This window comes from Erithacus rubecula (genome assembly GCF_903797595.1).
Source record: "Erithacus rubecula genome assembly, chromosome: 1".
Lineage (NCBI taxonomy): Eukaryota > Metazoa > Chordata > Aves > Passeriformes > Muscicapidae > Erithacus > Erithacus rubecula.
This window is the reverse complement of record NC_136658.1, coordinates 42,541,910-42,564,520: the sequence shown is the minus strand read 5'-3', so window position 1 is coordinate 42,564,520 and position 22,611 is coordinate 42,541,910. Positions and strand designations below refer to the sequence as shown.

Sequence of the window (22,611 nt, the reverse complement as noted above, 5' to 3'; positions counted from 1 at the left end):
TTAGTCTGTTCATTATGCAGCAGGCAGCAAAAGTAAATTTATTGGAAACTGGATATTTCTTGGTTCACATCTGTAAAGCAGGATGCCAGTTATATTTGCTTTAAGAAAGGTTCCATGGATTAAAAGTAAATATCCCACTTCTATTCATCTCTGAAGTGATTTGGCAGGGGTTCAGAGAGGAATTTAGTACATGTGCCTATAAAATGGAGACTGTAGTCAAATTATTGCACCTTATAAAAGTCTCTGGAAGTGGATTTGGGATTTCAAATAGGCTCTTGTATTGTGCAGTGGTGGTTCTCTCTGAATTTTAGCCTGGCTCTGCACGAACTTCTGATGTAGTCCTAAATACAGAATTGTAGAATGTTAAGGGGTTGGAAGGTGTTTTAAAGATCATCCATTTCCAACCCCCTGCCATGGGCAGGGACTCCTGCCACTAGACCAGTTTGCTCAGAGCCCCATCCAACCTGGCACTGAACACTTCCAGGGATGGGGCATCCACAGCTTCCCTAGGCAACCTGTTCCAGTGCATCACCATCCTCACAGGAAGAAATTTCTTCCTGCTATCTAACCTGAATTTCCTCTCAGTCTGTGCCCATTACTGCTTTTCCTGTCACTGTGGTTCCTGAGAAGGAATCCCTCTCCAGCTTCCCTGCAGGCCCCTTTCAGACACTGAAAGTTGCTGCAAGGTCTCCACACAACCTTCTCTTCTGCAGGCTCAACAGCCCCGACTTCCTCAACCTGTCTTCACAGGGGAGGTGCTCCACTCTCCTATCAATTATGTGGCCTCCTTTGGACTTACTCCATCAATTCCATGCCCTTCTTATGTTGGGGACACCAGAACTGTAGTCAGTACTCAAGGTGAGGTCTCACAGGAGCACAGTAGAGGGAGAAATCTCCTCCTTCAACCTTTTGGTGCAGTTCAGGATGCAGTTGTCTTTCTGGGCTGTAAGTGCACATTGTTGGCTCATGTTGTGTTTTTCATCCACCACCACCCATAACTCCTTCTCTGCAGTGCTGCTCTCTGGGATCTTGGTATGGCTCAGAAGTGAGAGCTTTAGTTCTTCATTAGCTCTTTGTCCTTGGCTAGGGTTTGCACTGGTGGAGCCAGATAGAGATACATGCAACATGTGGAGCCTTGGAATTCCAGCTTTCCTTTATACACATATATAATATGATGTGATTTAGGTGCTAGTAGATAAATGTTACTAGAATACCAAAGCAAGCCATACTACTGTTTAAGGTAAATAATATTTTCTGCTATTTGGTCTACTTTAGATACTAAGATGTTAAACAGGTTCTGGCCATTTCTGGAGATCAGATGGACCTAACTGCTCTTAATGGATCCATTTCAAATATTTTTGTAATATTGGATCTGCCTTTTTACCATCTTCTTGTTTTCTAGCACTGGATGCTTCATTTTGTAAGAATTACAGCACCAGCTTGGAACATCTTCACTCCTCCTTGAGAAAACTTGGTCATAGCTGCCAAAGATTTAGTAACTCTTGGGGTTTACAGTGCCACATTGATTGTATTGTGGCATAAATCTCTTCCTTAAGATAACCTCTTTAACTGTTGATTGTTAGCTTATGGACAGTGAAACTTAGCTTGGCTGTAGTTTCTAAATAGATAGCACATTACATAAGAATGTAAGAATATTGCTGTGTTGATTGATAGGTTAGAGTCCTTTTGGTGTCCTCTTTCCAAATCTTGACAGTACATATGCTGTAGCAGTGGGCATAAATTTAATACTTGAAGCATGGAGTAAAATGATCCATTGTATTTTCAGATATATCTTTTTTCCTTTAGTTGGTATTTCCCCTGGCAAGATAGTATTGATTCTCAGTATTCCTTGCAGCATCACAGTAATCTGCAGTATATTTATGTAACATTTAGCAAGATTCATGTATCTCCAGAAAGAAATAGCATAAATGTGTGTTAACTATATGGTGGCTCTTACGAAGTGGTACGTTATTCAAATCCCAAGTTGTTAGAATTGAATCAAAACATACCACTTCTCAAGAGTCTGTGCTGTTATAGGACAACTTTAGAAACGTTGCATTGTTAAATGCAGTTTTGGACAGTGCTGCCACCAATTGTAAAAAAAAAAGTTGTACTAAGTCTGCATTGTTAATTGCTACCATGAAAGATGCATGTACCTTCTGGAATACCCACCTCATTGGAGCAACAAAGGAAGAAACTCTGGAACCTACCTAATTTCAAATTGGAACTCAGTATTTTTAAATTATCTTGATGTAGTGCCTGCAGTAGGAAGGACACAGCACAGTGACCTAGGAGGCCTCCCTTCAGTCATGTCCTTTTTTCTCCCATTTCATTTTCCAGCAATCATCTATTGTTATTTTTATCTGCCACCTTGAGATATTAGTTTACCCGGTGTTTGTGGGGGCTTCAGAGATAGTATCTTGTGTCATGTTGGCTTCTGCATAGTTTCTTTTTTCAGTGCTGTTACAGTATTGTTAAATGTTATTTACATGGATGGAACTAGTTTTAACTGCATCTTTTCATAAATTAGTGTTTCAACTAATTAAGGAATTAGAGTTGATCAGTACTGAAAAGTACAGCCCTCTCCTTGACAAAAGTTCCTTCAAGAATCTGACTTTCAGTACATTGTGAGTACCCAAAATCTCCAGTTAAGAAGCTAGATGTTGGGCTTTAATACACCTTGGCATGGACATACACATCCTGTGGAGTTGGGATGTAATTATAATTTTTATCATTTCACTTCCAGAGATATTTCTTTTGTCGACTTTGGGATTTTTCTCTTCCTGGCTACCATATTCTAATGGACTTTCGCTGAATGTCCTCAAATGTAAGAGTTCTTTAATGGAACATAAGAATTGTCTCCCATCTACAGAAAGATGTCTGTTATCTGTCTTTAGGAGCTGTCATACAAGTATTTATCCCTTATCCTTCAACGTATGGATTACAGTACATGAATAAAGAGATACTTCATCTCTTGTTCTTGTTTGGGATTTAGTGCCTGTTCTTGCTCGGAGGCAAGCTGGCAAATGTTCAAGTGAGTGTAGAATAGAGGATTTAAAATGTGGGTTATGTAGACCTTGTGGTTTGCACTGTTCTAATACACATCATTGCTGTTCCATTAGAATTGTTGATGTCATGGCAGTTGTATGAACTGACTGAAGCTTTTGTCTGATCTGAACATTTTTGTGTTCCTTGGCCATGCAGTTAAAGGAAGAAAGCTCTTCATGTCTCAGTTTTGAAAGTGTCTTTTAAACCTCAAGCCAGAATGAGACACCTGTCTGGGAGGTTCTGTGAGCCATATAGCTCTGCAGACTTTTAAGATTTGTACTCAGTCCAACCCAGATTGGTAGCACCTGTTGTGCATAATAGAAATGAATGAAAACCACACAGAAAACTCAAGGTGGGTTTTGAGGAATGGTTCAAGTTGGCATTGCTGCTGAAAAAGCATCCTCCCTTATCTCCCACAGGCATGATGCTGAGCAGGGAGCCACCTGGCTAAAAATGTGGTGGGGATTTTTTGCAGGTTTTGGGCCCTTGGTTTGATTTGTTACAGAGCTACAGAAATAATCCTACCTATACCAAGGAATGACAACATAGATTTCTTCAGCACCGTGGCTGCTTTCCATAGGCCTTGTGTTTGTTATCAGCCTGGAGTTATCCTGAATTCACTGCAGCAGTCTGTTCTTATCTGAACACTATATTGTCTATTGTTAGGGGTATATTGCAAAATTCAATGTAACTGAAACAGCTGTATTTAGGAGAGCTGCATTTTACTTTTGTCAAACTTTTATCACCTACCACTTTTAGGTGAAAACTGAACTGACTTTGAAATCCCTGATGTTTTGAAATTATTTCTAGGACACTGTGTTTTCTTGTCAATCTTTTCTAGCAACTTTTTAAGAAAACATTGGGCAAACCCAAGAAGATTGGAAGATCCCCTGAATTTTTTCATAATTGCACTAAGCATATTTGTATTGATGTTGAACTTTCTAACAATTAATCTTTCATCATTTCAGTTTTCCTGAATGAAATCTGTAATCAGTTTACAATGTAGGAACATCTTAACAGCATTAATACCAGAAGAGGAAAAGAGACCAGGAATGACCCTTTTTGTGAAGGGGAGCTGATATTCTGCTTTCTTGCCCTAATGGTTTTTAAGTGTTTGGGTTTGCAGCAATGGTTGCAGCACCCTGGATGGCAGCTGGCATGTGGTGGAAAGGTGTGACTCCTGAGCCACATCTGTGTGGCAGCCACTTGTGCATGGGTGCTTTAAGTGCCAGTTAGGCTGGAAGTGATCAGCTGGCATATCATAAGCTGCATAACTATAGCAGCAGGATGTACCAAGAACTGCAGAATCCACAAGTGGTCATGAGCCTTAGAGCTGGCATGGCTCTGGAATCAGCCAGGTTTAAAATTAGCTTGGGTGTTCCTGCACTTCCTACTCCTGTTCCTGCAATCTGAGTCCAGTGTCTCCAACACAATGTATTGTTTCATTCTCGTGACTGTTAGGAATACTTGTGTTTAATAATATTTAAGCATATGCTCCTTGTCCTAGTTGCTGGGTTTATTTGGCCACAGTGTAAGGTGTGGAAAGGTCTGTGAAGGATTTTTCCATAGGGGGCAGCAAGCCTCTGCAGCAGTTTTAGGTAGTTGTTCCTTAGACTCATCCCATGTGCTCGGCTCACTAGCTAGAAAGCTGGAGGAGGTCTTAAAAATTCAGATAAAATCAGTATTTAACATAACACTGGAGGGCAGGTACCTTTCTAATGCAGTTTTTTATTTTTAAAGTCCAAGTCTATGATTGGCATGAATTCCAGAAGTATTTCAAACAACAAAAGTAAGGTGATTAAAATAACTTTTAGGAAAGATATCCAGACCTCAACACACCAGGAGTCTTCCCTCCATTTCTGAGATGTTTTTCACTTCTGCACACAAACTTGCAAATGAGGTTCTAGTAGAAGAAATCTCAGCTTTGATTTTTTGAGTTCCAAACTTACTGTTTTGTGGAAGAACAAGCCTTTTCTCTCTTGGGAAAAAGATTGTGGGATTAATTCTCAGATACTGGAATTCATTGAAGTACTGAAAAAAAATATTATAATTCCTCATGACCACCTTAGGATATGAAATATTTTAGTATTCATCTTCAATCCCTTCCTGCGACAGAGGCTGTGACTGAGAGGAAAACTGCACGTTTGTTGGTTTTTAGTTTTTGTTGTTTTCATATATTCCTCCAAGAAGCACATGAAGCCTCAAACTTTTTTTCTAGATTAGTTTTAAAATAAACAATTTATAAGTTTGAAAAAACTACTCTTACTTCTCCAGCTCATAAAACAAAGCGAAGCATAGATCTAATGTCTACATGCATAAATTGAGTCAAAGATAAAATATCTTTTTAACATTATGGTCTCCTTATCTTTCTCTCTAAACATATGCTCTCTAAAGCATATGGACCTTATCATACATTAAGGCATCTAATTATGTTCTTATGATTTTAATAGAGTTCAGTTCCCATCACTGAATAATCTGTTTTATGCATGATTCATGTCTCTGAAGGAATCAGTGTCCTAAATCTTGCAAAATAAGTGAAATGTTGACATGCTTCTGGTAGCTGTTTGTTAGCCTGGATTTCCAAATCATTCAAAGTAAGTTTTGTTAAAAGTTAATCACTCCCCCAGTAGACCTATGAAGGTTAGAAACATCTGGATTATTGCCAGAAGTGGTTTACAGTTATTTTTCCTTCTGGAAACAAAGAACCTCAGACTCTCCAGGATGTCATAGTAGATTAATCTATGCTTCTCGTTTATCTATATTTGTAAGTTTAAATCATAAGCTTGAGTGCTTAGAAAAGTGTTTTGCTCATTCTGTACTTTTTGCTTCTTTGTAAGTCTTGACAAGTAAGTTAATTTTGGACGATGAAGAGTGCATTTGTCCTGTGTGTACCCATGTATGAGGTGATTTAGTGCCATTCTGTTCAGGTTTGGCATAACTACACTGCTGGTACCGAGATCAAACTGTAGCACAACGTAAGCTGGAGTACTTTGTAGCAGTAAGCATCTCCACAGCCAGTTTCTGCTAATGCTTGCATACGTGCAGTACATGCTGGAAAATGGCTACAAGACCTCCGTGATAGGTGGAGTCATAATTTGTAATGTTCAGTGAACAGATATTTTATCCACAAATCTCCTATTGTCAGATGTGTCAACCGTCCGTTAGCATGAGAAACAAGACTAAAAATAACAGGATAAGGATGCTAAATAGTGAGTCTTGTTAAAATAGTGACAGCAAACCAGCACTTCTTTCATTCCATGTGAAAGCATTTGGTAGCTGGTCCCCTTTGTATACTCAACCTAACAAAGAGTAAATTTTTCACAGATTGGTAGTGTGTTTGTCTTTTGATAGTATGTGAAAGCCAATTGCTTATTGGAGAGTCACAGTAAAGGACGTTCTTGTTAGTATGCAGTTTTAAAATACCATTTTGGTTAAAACATTCTAAATTAGAAGGAAAAAAAAGGCATTGCTTAATTTGCCAGATAAAATTAGTCTTAATTTAGATTATTACTCCTGATAAAGGATGCTTGCATGTGATAATTTAATGCTTTTTTTTTTTTTTTTTTTTTTTTTTTTTTTTGGTGAGTAGAACCAAAGCATATTTGATCAATTAAATTACATCAGTATTTCAGGTGGAAGTAAAGTAGAAAATTCTGTGACTTTTAGTTTTTCCCCATCTGAAATAATGCCAATCTGGTATAGTTTAGCATATGTTGGTAGTCTTGAAAATTGTGAAACAGCATTTATTTTTCACTAATGTGAAAACCCTTGATGGTTCATACACAGTATAATGTGTTGAACAGCAGTCCTGGACACATACCACCAGTGAGGGACCACTTGGTACTGTACTTTGGAAAAAGTCCTTTTGTTTTTTTTTGAATGTGACTTTGCACAGTATCATTAGGAATTTTGTTTTGTGGCAGAACACAGAAGACAGGTATAAGTAAACTGAAATTGTGCATTCTGCTTTGTGACACGATTTTTTGCATTAAACTACTTGCTTGCTTTAAATACTGTTTCCTTAAACAAAACCCATCAAAACTTAAGGAGCCTACTCTTTTGCATGATACCATTGTAAAATTTATTCCATTCTAGACATAGAAATAGTTTCTTATACAGGTTTTATAGTACTGGATTGCTTACACTACGAAAGGTAATGCTGTTCATTACCAGTAACTAAATTATGTGCAGCTGAACATGCTGTTACTTACTCTGATGGTTGGGTTAGAACGGGATCAAAGAGGATAATGTGGGGTTTAAGAAAGACAAATAAAACATTAGTAAAACTGCTTTAACTTAACTGCTACTTGAAATGGGTGGTGTCACAAAGGGAAGTACTTCCAAAATGTTTTGATAAAAACTGTTGGTTGATCAGATTGACAGAGAATTGCACCTGTTTTTTTAAATGTTTTTCCTCATGTCTGTTTTTTCTCTACAGAACATTTGCAGAATTTTGTAAATCAAGCTATGCTAAAATGCATGGTGAGAGCTGAAATGAGTGCAGGGAAATTGTCTTTACAACATGCACATTTTTCATGAGTGTCTCTTACAAATGCATTGAAGACAACAATTCCTTGTGCTGACTTGTGCTTTTGTTCTTCTCAGTGTGATTAGAAAATGTAGATTAATGCAGGGCTAACATATCTGTATTCTGTGACACATATCTGGCTATTTAGAAAAATAGGATATAGATTTCAATGAGCTATCTTTAGCTGTGGTAAGGCCTTTTAAAAAGCTGCCAGGAAAATTTTTTAGAAAATTATTTCCTATTTTGCATAAATTTTAACACCTGTTAATTGCGGTTGCTTTTTTCCCTTCTCGCTGTGTCACATTAGACACCCTGGTTATCAAAGTGATCGTATCGCTATGGTATGTCTCATAATTATGATCAAACTGTTATCTAACATTCCTGGAGCATTCTTTTTTTCAATACTTAATACCTTTTATTCCTTGGCCTCATGCATGAATTATGCTGTGTATGTGAAGAGGCTTAAAGTTTGTTTCCATTACATTCTTTCTGAATGGATCCTGTTGTATCTAGGATTTTTTTAAAGCCAAGTAGGAATGTTATTGTTGACCTTGACACCAGATAACTGGGCAGACATTATATAGCTATGTTTGAATCCTCACAAAATGTGATGCTAAAGCCAACAGAATCCTGGCGCGAGACCCTCCTGGACAGCAGAGTTATGGAGCTTTTCTTTACAGTAAGTTTCTTTCTTCAACTTTCATAGTCCAGACTACAGGGAAAGCAGCTCCTTCCTGTTCTAAAACTGTGTTGTCGGACTCTTCCTTTTGCATCAGGTAGGACTGATTCTGTTCACTTCAACTTGCTTATTGAAGCAGATAGAAGTATTGTCTTTCTCCTAGGGTACTGAATTTGTATTTTGTACATTGATTGCTTTAAATTGATGACCACTAGCAACACAAAAAAAGCTTGTAGCTATCTTAACTTTATGTTTAATATTTCTGGACATGTACTCATCAGACAAAAGCAAGCGCAATGAGCAGTAGTAAAGCAGTGAATAATCTTTCAGAAAAGGTGTAGCTGCTCTCAGAAAAGACCGAATGAGCAGTGTGTGTTTGCTGATATAAAAGCATTTGCTCAACAGAACAGCTGAAAATAAACAATGTAGTTTTCTAGCCACTTTTACCATACAGAATTCCACATCTTTTTCCTTAGCACAAAGAAAAGCCACAAAGTTAAAATGGAATAAGTTAGAAGGGATAAGGAAGAGGTAGTGTTGGGTGAGGGGAATGTAGTGCTCAATTTCTGTAACTTTAAAGCCCCACAATGTTAAAAATGGATAGAAGTTGTGTTGTTTTTGCAACTGTTGGGAGAAGTTTGTAATCATTGCTCAGCTAGGACTTAGTGCAGCAGCAACATACATTGGCTTATAAATTCATTTGCTATGCAATTTGACTTGGGTTACGTCTCTTGGGATCTGAGAGTTGAGCATTCTCAGGCTCCTTTTCATTTTTGCAAAGCAGAAAAATGTGCTCAAAACTTGGACAAAGTTGTTATAAGACAATGCAAATGTAACTCTCCAGTGCTGCTTGACAGTATGTGTTCGGATGCATGTCCTTACTTTATAGGATTTTAGATAAATTTAAATTTTTAATTTTATTTCTTTTTACTACAAGTTTATCCAGCAGTTTTGAAAAGGTGAAAAAATCACTGGCAGAACTCTCAGCAGCTACACACAATCTGAACAGCTGTCTAGACTATCCAGACAGTTGCTACTGTCAGCTGTGAACCTCCACATGCAAATAACTTTTTGGCTTGCATGTTAACCCTTCTTCATTTAATCATATGAAGTTGTCAGAGTTGCATATCTGTTTCCATAATTGATTTACAATTACTTATTTGTGATAAGAAAAATATTTTTAATACTGCAGAAATTCATTTTAATATGTTTGCATTTTACTTAATAGTATCCAAGGCTTGCCTGTATTTTATTATTTTTGAATGAATGCTGGCCAGGGCAGTATGCTGTCAGTTCTGGTTTTAGATTCCTGATTTGCTGTGGTTGAGGCTTGCAGCATTAGTTTGCTGTTTGAGGTAATGTAAGTAAGTTGTAGTAATTTTTATTCATTTATCTGATCTGAGAAATGTTAATAACCTTGCAAAAGTTGGCAGGACTGCTGTGTTAGAGCAAGAGCCTTCATTTCTAATCTCAGCCTCTTGTGGGATATGTATTAGGAGGGTATATTTCTGTTGCAGGGTTTGTTTCTCCTGCTAGTTTGATCTTTCAGGGATTAACTATGCAACTAATCCAACTAGTTACGAGTTGGGTGAACTTGCAACTATAACACCACAGAAAAATGGTTAGTGTTTTAACTGTACTTTTTGGTATAATATTACTGGAATAATTTAGCTAAATTTCACTTCTGGGTGAAAAAGCTACTCTATATTTGTTTGTTTATTTATTCAGTAAATCTTCTGTGATTAAAATAGGCACAAGCCTAAAAAATTCTTTAAATCCATACTTGACTGATTAAAATAAGTACGTGAGAATATGTTTACTGAAGTAGTTAGATTCAAATCTAGAAAGTCTCCACAACAGAAATAATGACATAACAGTTTGCATAAATGTGGGAAGATTGCTGTTAGCCTTGTATAACATAAGGGTGTTGCCAAGGAAGTGATGCATTAATTTTTGTATGTCTTCAGTGTTTACCTCTGCTAAAGAAGCATCTATATAATCTTGATTGAACTTGTTGACTAACTTTAGCAAGACTCTATAGCCTGGGCATAGTTAGCATAATAGAGATGACTGTCATTATTGCTGTTTTTAGAAAGAGCAGCATGTCTGACTGGCTGGCATCTGTTTCTCTCTTTAAGACATAACATTCAATAGACAGTTCAATTTTCAACATGTAGGTGAGCCTTAACTAAATGTTAGTTTCAGTGAGTTAATTCAAGGCTTGAGATTTGTGAGCTGAGTCACGATCTTGACGTTTGCCATGGTTTAGGGAGTTATAGAAACCCTTGTATTTCAGACTGAGGGGAAGTTATAGTAAGCTTTTTTTGGTGTGTGCTCTTTTGGATTGAGAGCCATGTGACTGTTGTAAGAACACCCTGTTTTCATGTATTATTAACGACCTCACTTCCTGAAAGGTACATCGAAAAATCAGAGAAGATACAGATATGGCCCAAGATTCGTTACAGTGCCTGGCACAGCTGGCGTCTTTGCACGGGCCAGTCTTTCCTGATGAAGGTTCTCAAGTTGATTACCTGGCACACTTCATTGAGGGATTACTGAATACTATCAATGGGTATGTATGCATGCTCTCTAAATTTAGATGGCATCTTTTAATCTTTAGTTTGGACTGTAGCATATCTGTGTGGTGAAGTGGTATGGCTTGCTTATTTCTGGATATAATTTGTGCTGTTGGATTGCTTAAATTGAGAAAGGGCAGTTTAAAGTAGATGGTGCTTATTATGAGGTAGATGTATGGGTTGAAAACATATCAACAAAACCAATTTTCTTTAGCAATTTTCTTAATGGCAAAAAACTGCTATTTCTATCTCTAGAATTGAAATAGAAGACTCTGAAGCAGTGGGAATTTCCAGTATTATCAGCAATCTGATAACTGTATTTCCCCGCAATATTTTAACGGCCATTCCAAATGAACTTTTCTCTTCATTTGTTAACTGCCTCGCACACCTCACCTGTTCTTTTGGAAGAAGTGCTGCCCTGGAAGAAGTGGTAAGTAGCTGCTCTTAAAAAAAGTGGGTACCTTTTTTCACTTCTATTTGTGATAAGCATAACCAACATGAGAATTTGGTTATTTTGTTAATAACTGTTGTGAATTCAGTGGTTTTGTCCTAGATATTTCTGAAATCACATAAGAGAGGATTTTCTTTTTATTTCACACAATGTGCTGAACATAATTACATATATGTAATTACAAATATGTGCATCTTTCAGACTTCATTTTGATTTAAAGTGCATCTTATTTTTTTAATTAATTAACTAATTAAAAATAGTAAAGTCTTAAAGTATTGCTGACTTGCTGTTGTAGATAATGAACAAGCTGCAGTCCTGAAAGTTTAAAATGACTACATGAACACATGGACAGAATGAAACTTAACTGCTGCCTAGAGTTCTGAGTCAGGAGTTTCTGTTTTAAGTGAGTGTAGCTGTTAAGATCTGTTGCTAACACCTGAGCTGTTCAGATCATACCTTCATTGCTGACACAATTCAAATGGTAATTGTGCATGCAAATCTAGCAGAGGAATTTAGAGGATTTTTTTCTTTCAAACTTTGATTGTAACATTAAAGAGCAGTTGGTATAGCCCAAGTGTTCTATTCCTCAAAGTTAGATTAAAATTAAAAACTACCAATGACACACAGTTTAAGGAATATAGCATAAGAATTAAGGCAAATAATCTTGTCCTTCAACTGTTTATGTGCAGTGGCTATAAATTTAAAATAAGACTATCAAGATATTAACCAGTATTTCCCCACTATCATGAGAAGATTATTTTCTTTTTGACAGTTTGGTGTAGTGGCGGAGTTTGAAAATAATTATAGAAGTAATTAGTTAGAAAGTTGATGGATGTGTTTCTTTATCAGAGAGCACAGGTGTATTAATTAGCATTCATTGCAGAACATTAGATCATGTCTTCCCTGCAAGGTTAACATGTATTATATTTGGTCTAGTGCATACTCAAACGTTTCAATTTTTTTTGTCTTAATCAAAAAATTGGTATTTAAATTTAGAATCTGAAATAAAGTTGTTTTCAAAACTTCATTGGTCAAAATTTGTGTGCTTTTTGAGGTTTTCTAGTAGAATATTGAATACATATTCCATTGTTCACCAGTACATTTAGAAATGCTTCTGAAGCTTTTATATGATTCCTCAAAACCACAGGCAGCTATCATTTAAGTTCAAAGGAACTAAAGGCATGTTGTTTCTTCAGTTAGCATCTTATTACTTGAGAACTGGAATAAACAGTCACATTTAATGAAAACACTGCTCAACAGGATTCCATTTAAAACAATCTCTCAGCAAGAGCTTACACCAGCTTGTACCACTCTGGTGCAATGATGTGTGCCTGTAAAATTACTGCTTTGCATCCCTGAAAAGCATCTTTTGGCTTAGGAGTGTCCTGGCTGTGGTGAATGTGTTCCCCAAGTTTCTTTCAGAATGCAAGCAGTGATATTTTTTGTGAATTCATGTGCTATCTGTAGTTAAGAGCTTTCTGACAGATGAAGTACCATGTGTGTTTGGCTCAATAGAATCCTCAGATAATATTCCATGAGCTTTTCAGAAATGCAAAATGCAGCAGAATGCAGGCAGGTGTACTCCTTAAACTTTGCTGGTTGGTAAAACTATTTTCCCCATATTTCTGGAACTTCATGCCAGCAGAACATACCATGTGAACATGGCAGAAACCCCATCAGGAAAAATGAATCTACTTAGCTGAAGACCTGCTATGAAAACTGTCAAAATATGGAGATCCTGAATCAAAATCTACAAACCACTTCAAAGTATCTAATACTGATTTTTCAACTACAGGGAAAACCCCACAATCCAAATATTATGTTTAAATGCTATTTCAAATTAGCCTGCTAGTTTGGGCTGGGAAGATCAGCTGAAAGAAGTTGAAACATTTACCTGAACCAGCTACACTGGTGGAGGGAAGGCAGTAAACTTCAACAGTGCTGAGGATTAGTTTATGGGGGACCAGTAATCTCTTCCTTTAATAGCACTTTGTGTGAGAGAGGATGCTCATCCACATCTATGCTCTGCCTTGCTTAACACTTAATACTTATGCAGAAGTACAATCAAATAGTTCACCTGAATTAGTGAAGAGTATTAACAGAATGTTGAAACGTCCGATAAAAATTATATCAAAGGCTTATTTTTCTCAAAATTATATTAATAATATTAATATTTATGTGCTATTCTTGTTTCATTATATTTTTTCAAATATCATGTGATAGCAGAGATCATTCTGAATTTTGTCCCCTCTGCTGTGCTTCCAATTCTTTGCAGCTTGTTGCTGCTTGACAAACTTTCAAAGTGTTTTTTTCTTCAAAAGGTCAGCAAACTAAGAAGGAAGAAGGACCAAATTTCTTTTTGTTTCCCATAGAGAAAATTTGCTTTAAATTTACTGGGTTTATCTTGCCTCTCCTGAAGATCCAAGTTTTAATGCATCAGAATGATTTATCTCCCAGTCTACAGCGTGGCACTTTGCCTGTATGACATCTTTGGTAGCACAGCAGCAGCTGATCTGAAATAAGGATTGGGATGTTTTAGTAAGGTTTCTTTGGGACCAGATTGGTTCAATGTGGATAAAATCTCTCTACTGTTTGGGCATTTATTTTATGGAGGCACTTATTAGTCATAGATTGCTTATAAGAATATCTTGAGGTGTTGTAATAAATGAGTTGTCTATATTTGAGGGTATTTTGTTGTTCATAAAAACGTCTGTTTATCTGTTTGTTCTCAATTATTAAAAATTATTAAAAGTGATATATGTAAAGTTATGGATGTAAATATATTACATACATGTCAAAATGCTTCAGGACTGAATGACTGTCCGTAAATTAATGTGTCCTTTAGGTAAATTTTAAAAAGATATGTTGTGATGTCCTTCCTCAATTTATGACATAGGTTAGTGTTGAATACAATTTTGCCTCTCTCCTTGTCATCTCTAGGTTTTGTTTTCACAATTGCATCAGTATGTCCCATATATTAACTTCTGGAAATATGACAGCTTTGCAGTTACAAAAGGATGCTGTGAAGCAATCTTGGAATGCTCCCAATGTGATATCAGTTTTTCCTCTTAATCAGTCATCCAGGCAGTGTTTTCTTTTCCTTGCCTGTTCATCCGACCGTGTTTGTAACTTCACTGGAAGTCAGGAATTCTTGTGTCTGGAGCATGATTAAGGCCTTAGTGTCTCTTTATTTCATCATTGAACCATTTTACTGACCTCTGCTGTCTCAGAGTAACTTCTGTGAGCCGTCTGTTGGTTAAATGTTGAGAAGGCAACACCTTGGTAGACTGTTTAACTGCAGAGTCACACTGAAGTTTTTTTAAGTTGGATGTATTTACAAATGTTCAATTTTTGCATCAAAACAAAAAGTTTATAATTACATTAAAAATACCTTTTGAAAGAAATTACCACTTTGCTGTTTGGATTCTTTAGTTTGCCTGCAACTCAGATTTTTGTTTCTGAGATAAGTTATTTCCATTTGCAACTTATGCACTATACAGAAGCACATGAATAATTAAAAACGAGAAGCATCAGTTGAGATGCACTAAGTAATTATAGCTGCATGCTTATTCTGTTCTAATTCATTGAGTTTTGGTTTGTTCATAGAATGAGAAATTGTGATTTATCATCAAAACTGGCTGCTTATAAGAAGGTTTCTTGAACACTTGCAGTCTTGCATTGATTTCCTCTGGAAACATTGTTTTTTTTCTCTGTTTCAGAGATAGTAGAATACCTATAAATCTATATGCAACATCAGATTAAGAGCAATAGCTAAACACTTTAACAGGTTTTTAAAGCCTAGCAGACATGAAAGCTTCAGTGCCCTTTTCAGGCATTGCTTCAGTTCATTCTGGTATTTTCTTAGCTATCCTTAGATCCTTTATTTTTGTTTGTTTCAACAGTAGAAGAAAATCTATAAAATAGTGATAATTATAAGTATGTTCCTCTGGTTTAATTTAGTAATAAGATTTCTTTATATGTTTGGGTTTTTGTTTTTTCATCTCTTACAGCTTGACAAAGATGACATGGTATATATGGAGGCATATGATAAGTTACTGGAATCTTGGCTTACTTTGGTCCAAGATGACAAACATTTCCATAAAGGTTTCTTTACCCAACATGCTGTTCAAGTCTTCAATTCCTACATTCAGTGCCATCTGGCTGCTCCTGATGGCACAAGGAATTTGGTAAGCCTTCATTGTACTAGTTTTGGATGGTAACATACAGTAACTAGCCTATGTGTTTTGGTGTGTGTATATTATGTATCTCTAGGCAGCTAGTATAGAATTGCCATTTGTGACTTTGGAAATGAAAAAAATTGCTGAATGCTTTACTCAGTTGTGATTTTCAGTCCGTTTCTCTGGAAAGGAGTTAAAGGAATTCAAAGTTGGAAATCACTTTAAAAAAAAGAAAAATATAAATCCATAACTAAAATCAATGTGTATCTTGTTCTTTCTACAGATACAGTGACTAAACTTTTGACCTTCCTTCTGGATTAGAATTCTAGTTTAAATTCTCATTGAAATTGGGGGTCTTTGTTATGATTGTCCCCCATGCACTATCTTCAAAATATAACTGACATGCATAAATATCTGAAAAAATGTAGACAGATTGTGTTCAGAGTAGAAGAAACTTGGAATATCATGTGGACCTTTTGGATAAAATTAATTCCCAGTTGTGTTTTTGAACAGTTGACTGTCTAGAGATAACTTAAAATTACATTGAGTAGCTCTTCAGCCATTGAGAAAGAAAGAAAGATGATTAGTCTATTTACCTATTTATCTGGATCTTACTAAAATAGATTCTTACACAAAAAGTTGGATGTAGATGTTAGATGAATAAGTTGTTATATAGATTCAGTTCAATAACTGTATAAAATCTCTCTAATTTGATGCTGTGCAAAGATCTTAGAAGTACCTCATTCTGAAAAGCACTATGTAAAATGTAATTCTGCTATCTCAATATGTAACAGATGGTAATAACAGTGCCAAAACTGGGAGAAATATTTCACAAGAGAGCTTTGAATTCATATCAGGCAGTCTTGACATAACTTGTGTACACAGGTTGATTCATGTCATTCTGTGAGATAAGTCATTTATCCCATGGGTAACCTTTAAAAGCCACAGCTGGCATTTTAGAATGCTTCTTGTTCTATATCAAAGCAGTAACAGGAACTTTCAGTCTCTGCTTTGAGGGCAGAGGCTCACCCTTCAGTAAACAGCTGCAACTTTGAAGTTGCCAAAAGGGAATGATTTGCTAGGTTGCATAAAGAAGAGTTAAAAGCACTTTGCATAAGAAGCTGTGTGTGGATTCAGTTTTCCAGGGCCTCTATAGAAACAAAGCAGGCTGAGAGCTTTCTCCACCTCTTGTATTTTTCTTTGTTACTTGCACAAATTTTGATTAAGAGATAAGAAATTTTAATATTTATACTTGGTTTCTGCATGTGCTCATGTCTTCGAGGAATAAGATCTGATTATAATTTAAATAGTTTTGTCATGCAACCAAGATAAGCTTTGAGAAATTGAACAATGCAGCTCCTGCATCAGCAAGAAATAAGACTGAGATCATCCAGTTTATTAGTCTGTTGTTTTCTGAGTTTATAGCATTTACTTTTAATGTGCTTTTTTTTAAATTTAGTAGTACTTTTTAAACTACCATTTCTCCTCAAACAGTAGGTCAGGGAAAACCTTTAATGTAAAGGGTAACATTCATTTCATAATGAAAAATACTACTTATTACATGATTAATGTAATCTCAGACAACTGAGAACTATTGAAGTGTTAACAAATGAACTGAATGTGGCATTTTGGTAATGAGTTTGTGAACTGCTGATTTTAAAGCAATATGGATCCATGTTGACTCTGTTTAACTCTTCTGTGTCTAATTTAGTACAAGTCTGTTGTTCATACATGCAAATTACCTTGCAAGAAAGAGCCATAATAATGCAGAAAATTGTGGTGGTAATGAATTTAACAAGTATGACCCTAACTGGTTGTTTCTAATTTTGTTGAAATAACCAGACTGCCAATGGTGTGGCCTCTCGGGAAGAAGAAGAAATAAGTGAGCTGCAGGAAGATGACAGAGACCAGTTCTGTGACCAGCTGGCCAGCGTAGGCATGCTGGGGAGGATTGCTGCAGAACACTGCATACCTCTTCTCACGAGGTAAGTACAAAAATAATAGCCATGAGTGCAAATCAATAAAGCTGTCAGATAGGAAAAGTCTAACTTTGCCAAAACAGTTTAAAAACAGTGACACTCCTTTGTTATTTGTCCACAGTTTGTTAGAAGACCGAGTGACAAGGCTCCATGGACAGTTGCAAAGACATCAGCAGCAGTTACTTGCCTCACCAGCATCAGGTTCAATTGACAATAAAGTGCTTGATGACCTGTATGAGGATATTCATTGGCTTATTTTAGTCACAGGTGAGTGAACAGCTTTAAATAGTATTTATTCTGGTAGTCTTATTACAGCTAGACCACCTCAGAGAAAGAAAAATCCCTGTATATCAATTACTCTCGATTGACTGTACATTTTATCCCTTACAATGATTTCTTCTTATATGCAGGACTTGCAAAATCCTTACCTTACTATCATCTGCCTTGAGTAACAGGAATATTATCTCTAATGATTACCTCATGTAAAGGTTTCATCAGTGTCCATTGGAAATTCCTGCAACTAATTTTGTTACAGTTTTTCTGAGTTGTGTGATCAGTCAGCCTATTCAATAAATTAGTCTGTTTGTGGTATCAGTGGTGTTGGCTGGGTGCACATGACTTTATAAGGGAACCAGCATGAGATCATGTGCTGGTGACAGAGAATCATGTAAGTTTTAGACTTTCTCAGTGCTGATGATCCATGACCTGCTATTTTGTTATGTTTCAGGGAATTTAGAGCATTTTCATTCTAAATTTAGGGCTTCTTTGGGTTTGTTTTTTAAATGGCAATATTTTACTTAAGTTTGCAAAGGTAGTAACAACTAAGTCTGTACTCTGCTCGGGGAAATGCATAATGTTTGAAATATTTGTGGGGCTTTTTTGAAGATGTGGTGTTTTAGTTGCTCTCAGATGTTGACATGAGTGTATTTATAATATTTGTGTAGCACTGAGATGGAGTTTGTAGCTCACAGATGGTTATGAGATCAGATATTAAAAACTACAACTAAAGCTGGAATTAATATTATCTAGATACCAAAGTATTGTATGAAAGCCTATGCATCACCTGATCTGCAGTTGCTAGGTGAGGAAAATTGTGTTACAGCACATGTGCTTGAGGTCTAAAAGACTGACAGATTTGAGATGTTAGCAAACCAGAAGTCCCAAATGATAAGAACTCAGCAGGGAAGCTGTAAAACGAGGCTTTTTACCACATAACAGAAGAAGGAAAAAATGACAACAAAATGATGTTACATCCCTCCCCCAAGCAGATTAATTGACTGTGGCACTTTTGCATGAAGCAAAGCTTGTCTCTTTTTATTGATTTTTTAATTGATGGTTTATTTTTCCGGTCTTGGTTTCTTGTCTCTTTAGGTTTTTTCCTACTGAATGGCTTTAAGGATTCTAATTAATTTATATGCATTTAAGCAGTGTTAGTCAGGGTCTGTACAAACATTTGATTCTGTGTGATGTCTGCAGTTAAGCCTATGGATTCTTTAATCAGAAAGCCATAAGTTAACCTAGGGTAGAAAATTGTGATCACTCTTTCTTTTTTAATGTAAGGCTACCTCTTGGCTAATGATACTCAGGGAGAGACTCCGCTAATACCTCCAGAAGTAATGGAATATTCCATTAAACATTCAGCTGAGGTTGACATCAATACAACACTTCAAATTCTGGGATCTCCAGGAGAAAAGGCCTCTTCCATCCCAGGGTACAACAGAACTGATTCTGTAATTAGGTAAGGATACATCTTGTGCTATTAAATGTGTTAAATGATTTTTCAGAGAAAAAACATACAATGTGCGTAGACTTCTGTGAACGTGAAAATTTAAGCAACGTGTAAACACTGAACATTGAAAAAGGAAAGATTGACCTGACAGTCTTAACGGACATCATAAGCCAAAGTCTTGGGAATATGCAGAAATGTTTTTTATATTTCTACTGAAAACCCATCTTTGATCTTTTTTTACAGAAAATCCTTAGAACCACTGAAGTAAAAAAAGCTGGCAGATCAAAATCTTTAGATAAGATATACTCTAAAATTTATTCAGCACATATCAGCTTCAGCAAATGCTTTCCAGAGCAACAGTGAGCTGCTCTGCTTTGATTATGGGTTACTGCCCAAGCTTGGCAGTAGCAGCAAAATTGATCCTCTGAGCATGAGGAATTGCTGTCAGTTATGTACACGTCACTGTCAGCCTATAAAAGAAGCAGGAGAAATTTCCCTTCTCTTTTGCAAGAAGGCTGATGTTCTCTAAGGACTCCTCAATTTGAGTCCTCACACTTGAGAAGATTGCATTCCACTCTTAGTTGACATGGACGAGTCTCCACCTAAGATTAGTTGTTGTATTCTTTAAAAGTTTTCTTCTGGGAAGAAAGTAGAAAAAAATGGACCTTCATTAGTAATGATGTATCTACCTAGTGTTTAGAAGGTTGAATACTGCTTACTTATACTACTGGCCACTTCAAGAAGTGGCCACCAACAGTATTTCTTGATGAAGTCTCAGTGGTGACAATAAAACCAGATCAAAATAAGGAGAGATTTGAGGCCCTTGGCAATAATTCTGGAACGTCTTCAAGAAGCAGGCCACTGTCAGCTCCTGAATTTCTTGTGTACAATCACATTCTTACAAAATTCACTTGATGCATTACAAAAGCTAGTATTTAATGCAGTTTTATGAGCTGATTGTAGCAATGCAATCAACTTGTGGTTTACTATCTCAGACTATTTCTCAGCAGTAATGAACACGAGAAAAATAACTGGTCATTTTTTTTTGTTTTTGGTATATGTCAACACTGCAAACACTGCACAATTAGAGCCTGTTTGGTTACTCAACTTCATGGTGCAAAGAGGGGAAAAAGCAACTTTTCAGGCACTCCCAAGTAGTCCATTTGTGTCACAATGCTTGTGAGAATTCCTTATTGCAGTAATTTTGACATCACAATTCTTATTTTTGGAGGATATTTGCTCTATTCTCTCTCTCTCTTGCCTTGCATTTCTAAAACAATAAATTCAGTTCCTTTTTACTTGATAAAAGTGCTTTGTATTATCCCGATTCTTCTGTCATAGTTTGTGAAAAATTAAAGTGTTTTTGGTAGTTGCATTGCTTCTCCAAAATCCACTCTCAGGATCCTCATTGTATTTTAAATCTGCAGGTTGTTATCTGCTATTTTAAGAGTGTCAGAAGTAGAATCTAGAGCAATAAGGGCAAATCTCACACACCTCCTGAGCCCCCAGATGGGCAAAGATATTGTATGGTTCCTCAAGCGCTGGGCAAAGACGTACCTCCTAGTAGATGAGAAGTTGTATGATCAGGTAAGGATATAACTTTTATGAATTTATTTCTAAGTGTTAGCAATAAATTATCCTGTGACTGTAAATGTCAGTGTAGCTGTTTAAAAGTGCAATGCTCAAGTATTTTTTATGTTATATGGGTTGTGATTTATTTTGGAATTTGTTTGAAAGTTGATGTATTCTTCCATTTGCTAATTAGAAATGCAAAGTTTTAGGGGACTCTTGCACATTTTGCTGTAAATGTGATTTTTTGGTAGCCATTGCCATATCAGAATAACATAGTCCTCCTGGGCTGCATAGTGAGTGAAACTCACTGCAGTGATGTTGTAAATCATGACTGTCCATCTGATTTTACATTTCATCTCTAATACAGTGATTGCTCTTGATCGTGATTCTGAGTTAGATATTTAACACCATCACAAGGTAGTATACATTAGTTAATGTCATGCTGCTTTCTCTCCTCATTCTCATTGTATGTATCATGATTTCAGCAGTGTGTTCTTTGTAAAGGGCAACTTCTTACTGTGCTTGGACAGCACTAATTGTGATTAGGACTTGATCCTGATTTTGCTTATGGAACTAACTGTAATCCAGCTAGCTTGCAGAGGCCACCCATCCTGAGGAGGTCCTGTTGGCTCTAATCTTTGAGAAGTCTCCTCTCCTCCCCTTTATTTCCACTATTGAAACAACTAAGAATACTAACGCTTCAGGAGGCCTCTCCTTAACAATAATAGGTATCACACAAACTTGGAAATATTTGGAGTCATATTATTCAGCTCATACATAAAGCACAGCTAAGAATTCATGAAGGTATCAGTTAGGCAAGAATTGGAGATCGTGTTAGAAGGAGATCCATGTTAAACAATGTGAAGAAAAAAAAACCAGTGTGTAGGAAACGCACACATTTAGTTTGTTTTGACATGTGAAAGTGATGGAAACCTCTATTTAAACCTTATGCTCAGTCATGTATATTTCATGAGTTCTTAAAGGTAGAAACATTAGTGGTGTGTTGACAGGAAGCCTCTGCACAATTACTACAAAGTCTTTGGATTTCACTCCTGAGAAACATTCTTTAAAGGCAGGAGAGCAGGCAATTTCAAGCAAGCATATTTTAATGTGCCAGGACCAGAGTGTGACATGTTTCCTAAAAGATGTGTAGATTGAAGGAACCATCTGAATAAAGCAGATGCAGAAAAATTGAGGTGAAAATGAATTTTTACAACTTGCTATATAGATCAAGAATTAGGTTTCTTTCTAATAATTATTACTACTGAATTTTGAGGAAATGTCTGAAATTCATGGAAACACTTTTGGGAGGTGATTTTGGGGTCTTTCTTTTAATTATTAAAGCTTTTGAACTTTCATTGGCCTGAAAAGCTAGACATACTCAAACCTTTTTTGTAAAGAGGTTGGAAGTTTTCTTTGTTTTAGATGTTGTGCTTAAAATTGCAATATAAATTTGGCAAAGATTTTTCTATTACAGGTATTCTTTGCCTTTGTCTATGTAACATTTGTGTAACTTAAGTAGGAAAGAGGTGACAGCCTGAAAAGAATTTGCTGACAATGATTGCCATACACTTTTGGGTTCTGGCTTCTGTAAAACTCACTCATTTTAATGCTTTTCTTATAGATAAGTCTGCCATTTAGTACAGCATTTGGTGCTGATACAGAGGGTTCCCAGTGGATTGTGGGTTACCTTTTAGAAAAAGTGATCAGTAACCTGGCAGTGTGGAGTTCAGAGCAGGACCTTGCAAATGATACTGTACAGCTGCTAGTAACATTAGTGGAAAGGAGAGAGCGGTAAGTTGCAATACCTCTGGAAGTCAAAAAGTTTCTTTTGCTTCCTTTCAAGTTTTTTGGCCACAGTAATCCAGATA

The 22,611-nt window shown here is 36.4% G+C and overlaps 1 protein-coding gene across 1 annotated transcript in view; it reads left to right on the top strand.

Moving 5' to 3' along the window:
• XPO4 (exportin 4) overlaps positions 1-22,611 on the top strand; it is a 79,122-nt gene that overhangs the window by 38,214 nt on the left and 18,297 nt on the right. Inside the window, exons 7-15 of the mRNA XM_079307895.1 lie at positions 8,150-8,255; positions 10,670-10,827; positions 11,087-11,261; positions 15,293-15,469; positions 17,303-17,445; positions 17,561-17,706; positions 19,000-19,177; positions 20,596-20,755; positions 22,365-22,534. Coding sequence (XP_079164021.1) covers positions 8,150-8,255; positions 10,670-10,827; positions 11,087-11,261; positions 15,293-15,469; positions 17,303-17,445; positions 17,561-17,706; positions 19,000-19,177; positions 20,596-20,755; positions 22,365-22,534 — 1,413 coding nt within the window. The remainder of the gene's footprint in view (positions 1-8,149; positions 8,256-10,669; positions 10,828-11,086; positions 11,262-15,292; positions 15,470-17,302; positions 17,446-17,560; positions 17,707-18,999; positions 19,178-20,595; positions 20,756-22,364; positions 22,535-22,611) is intronic.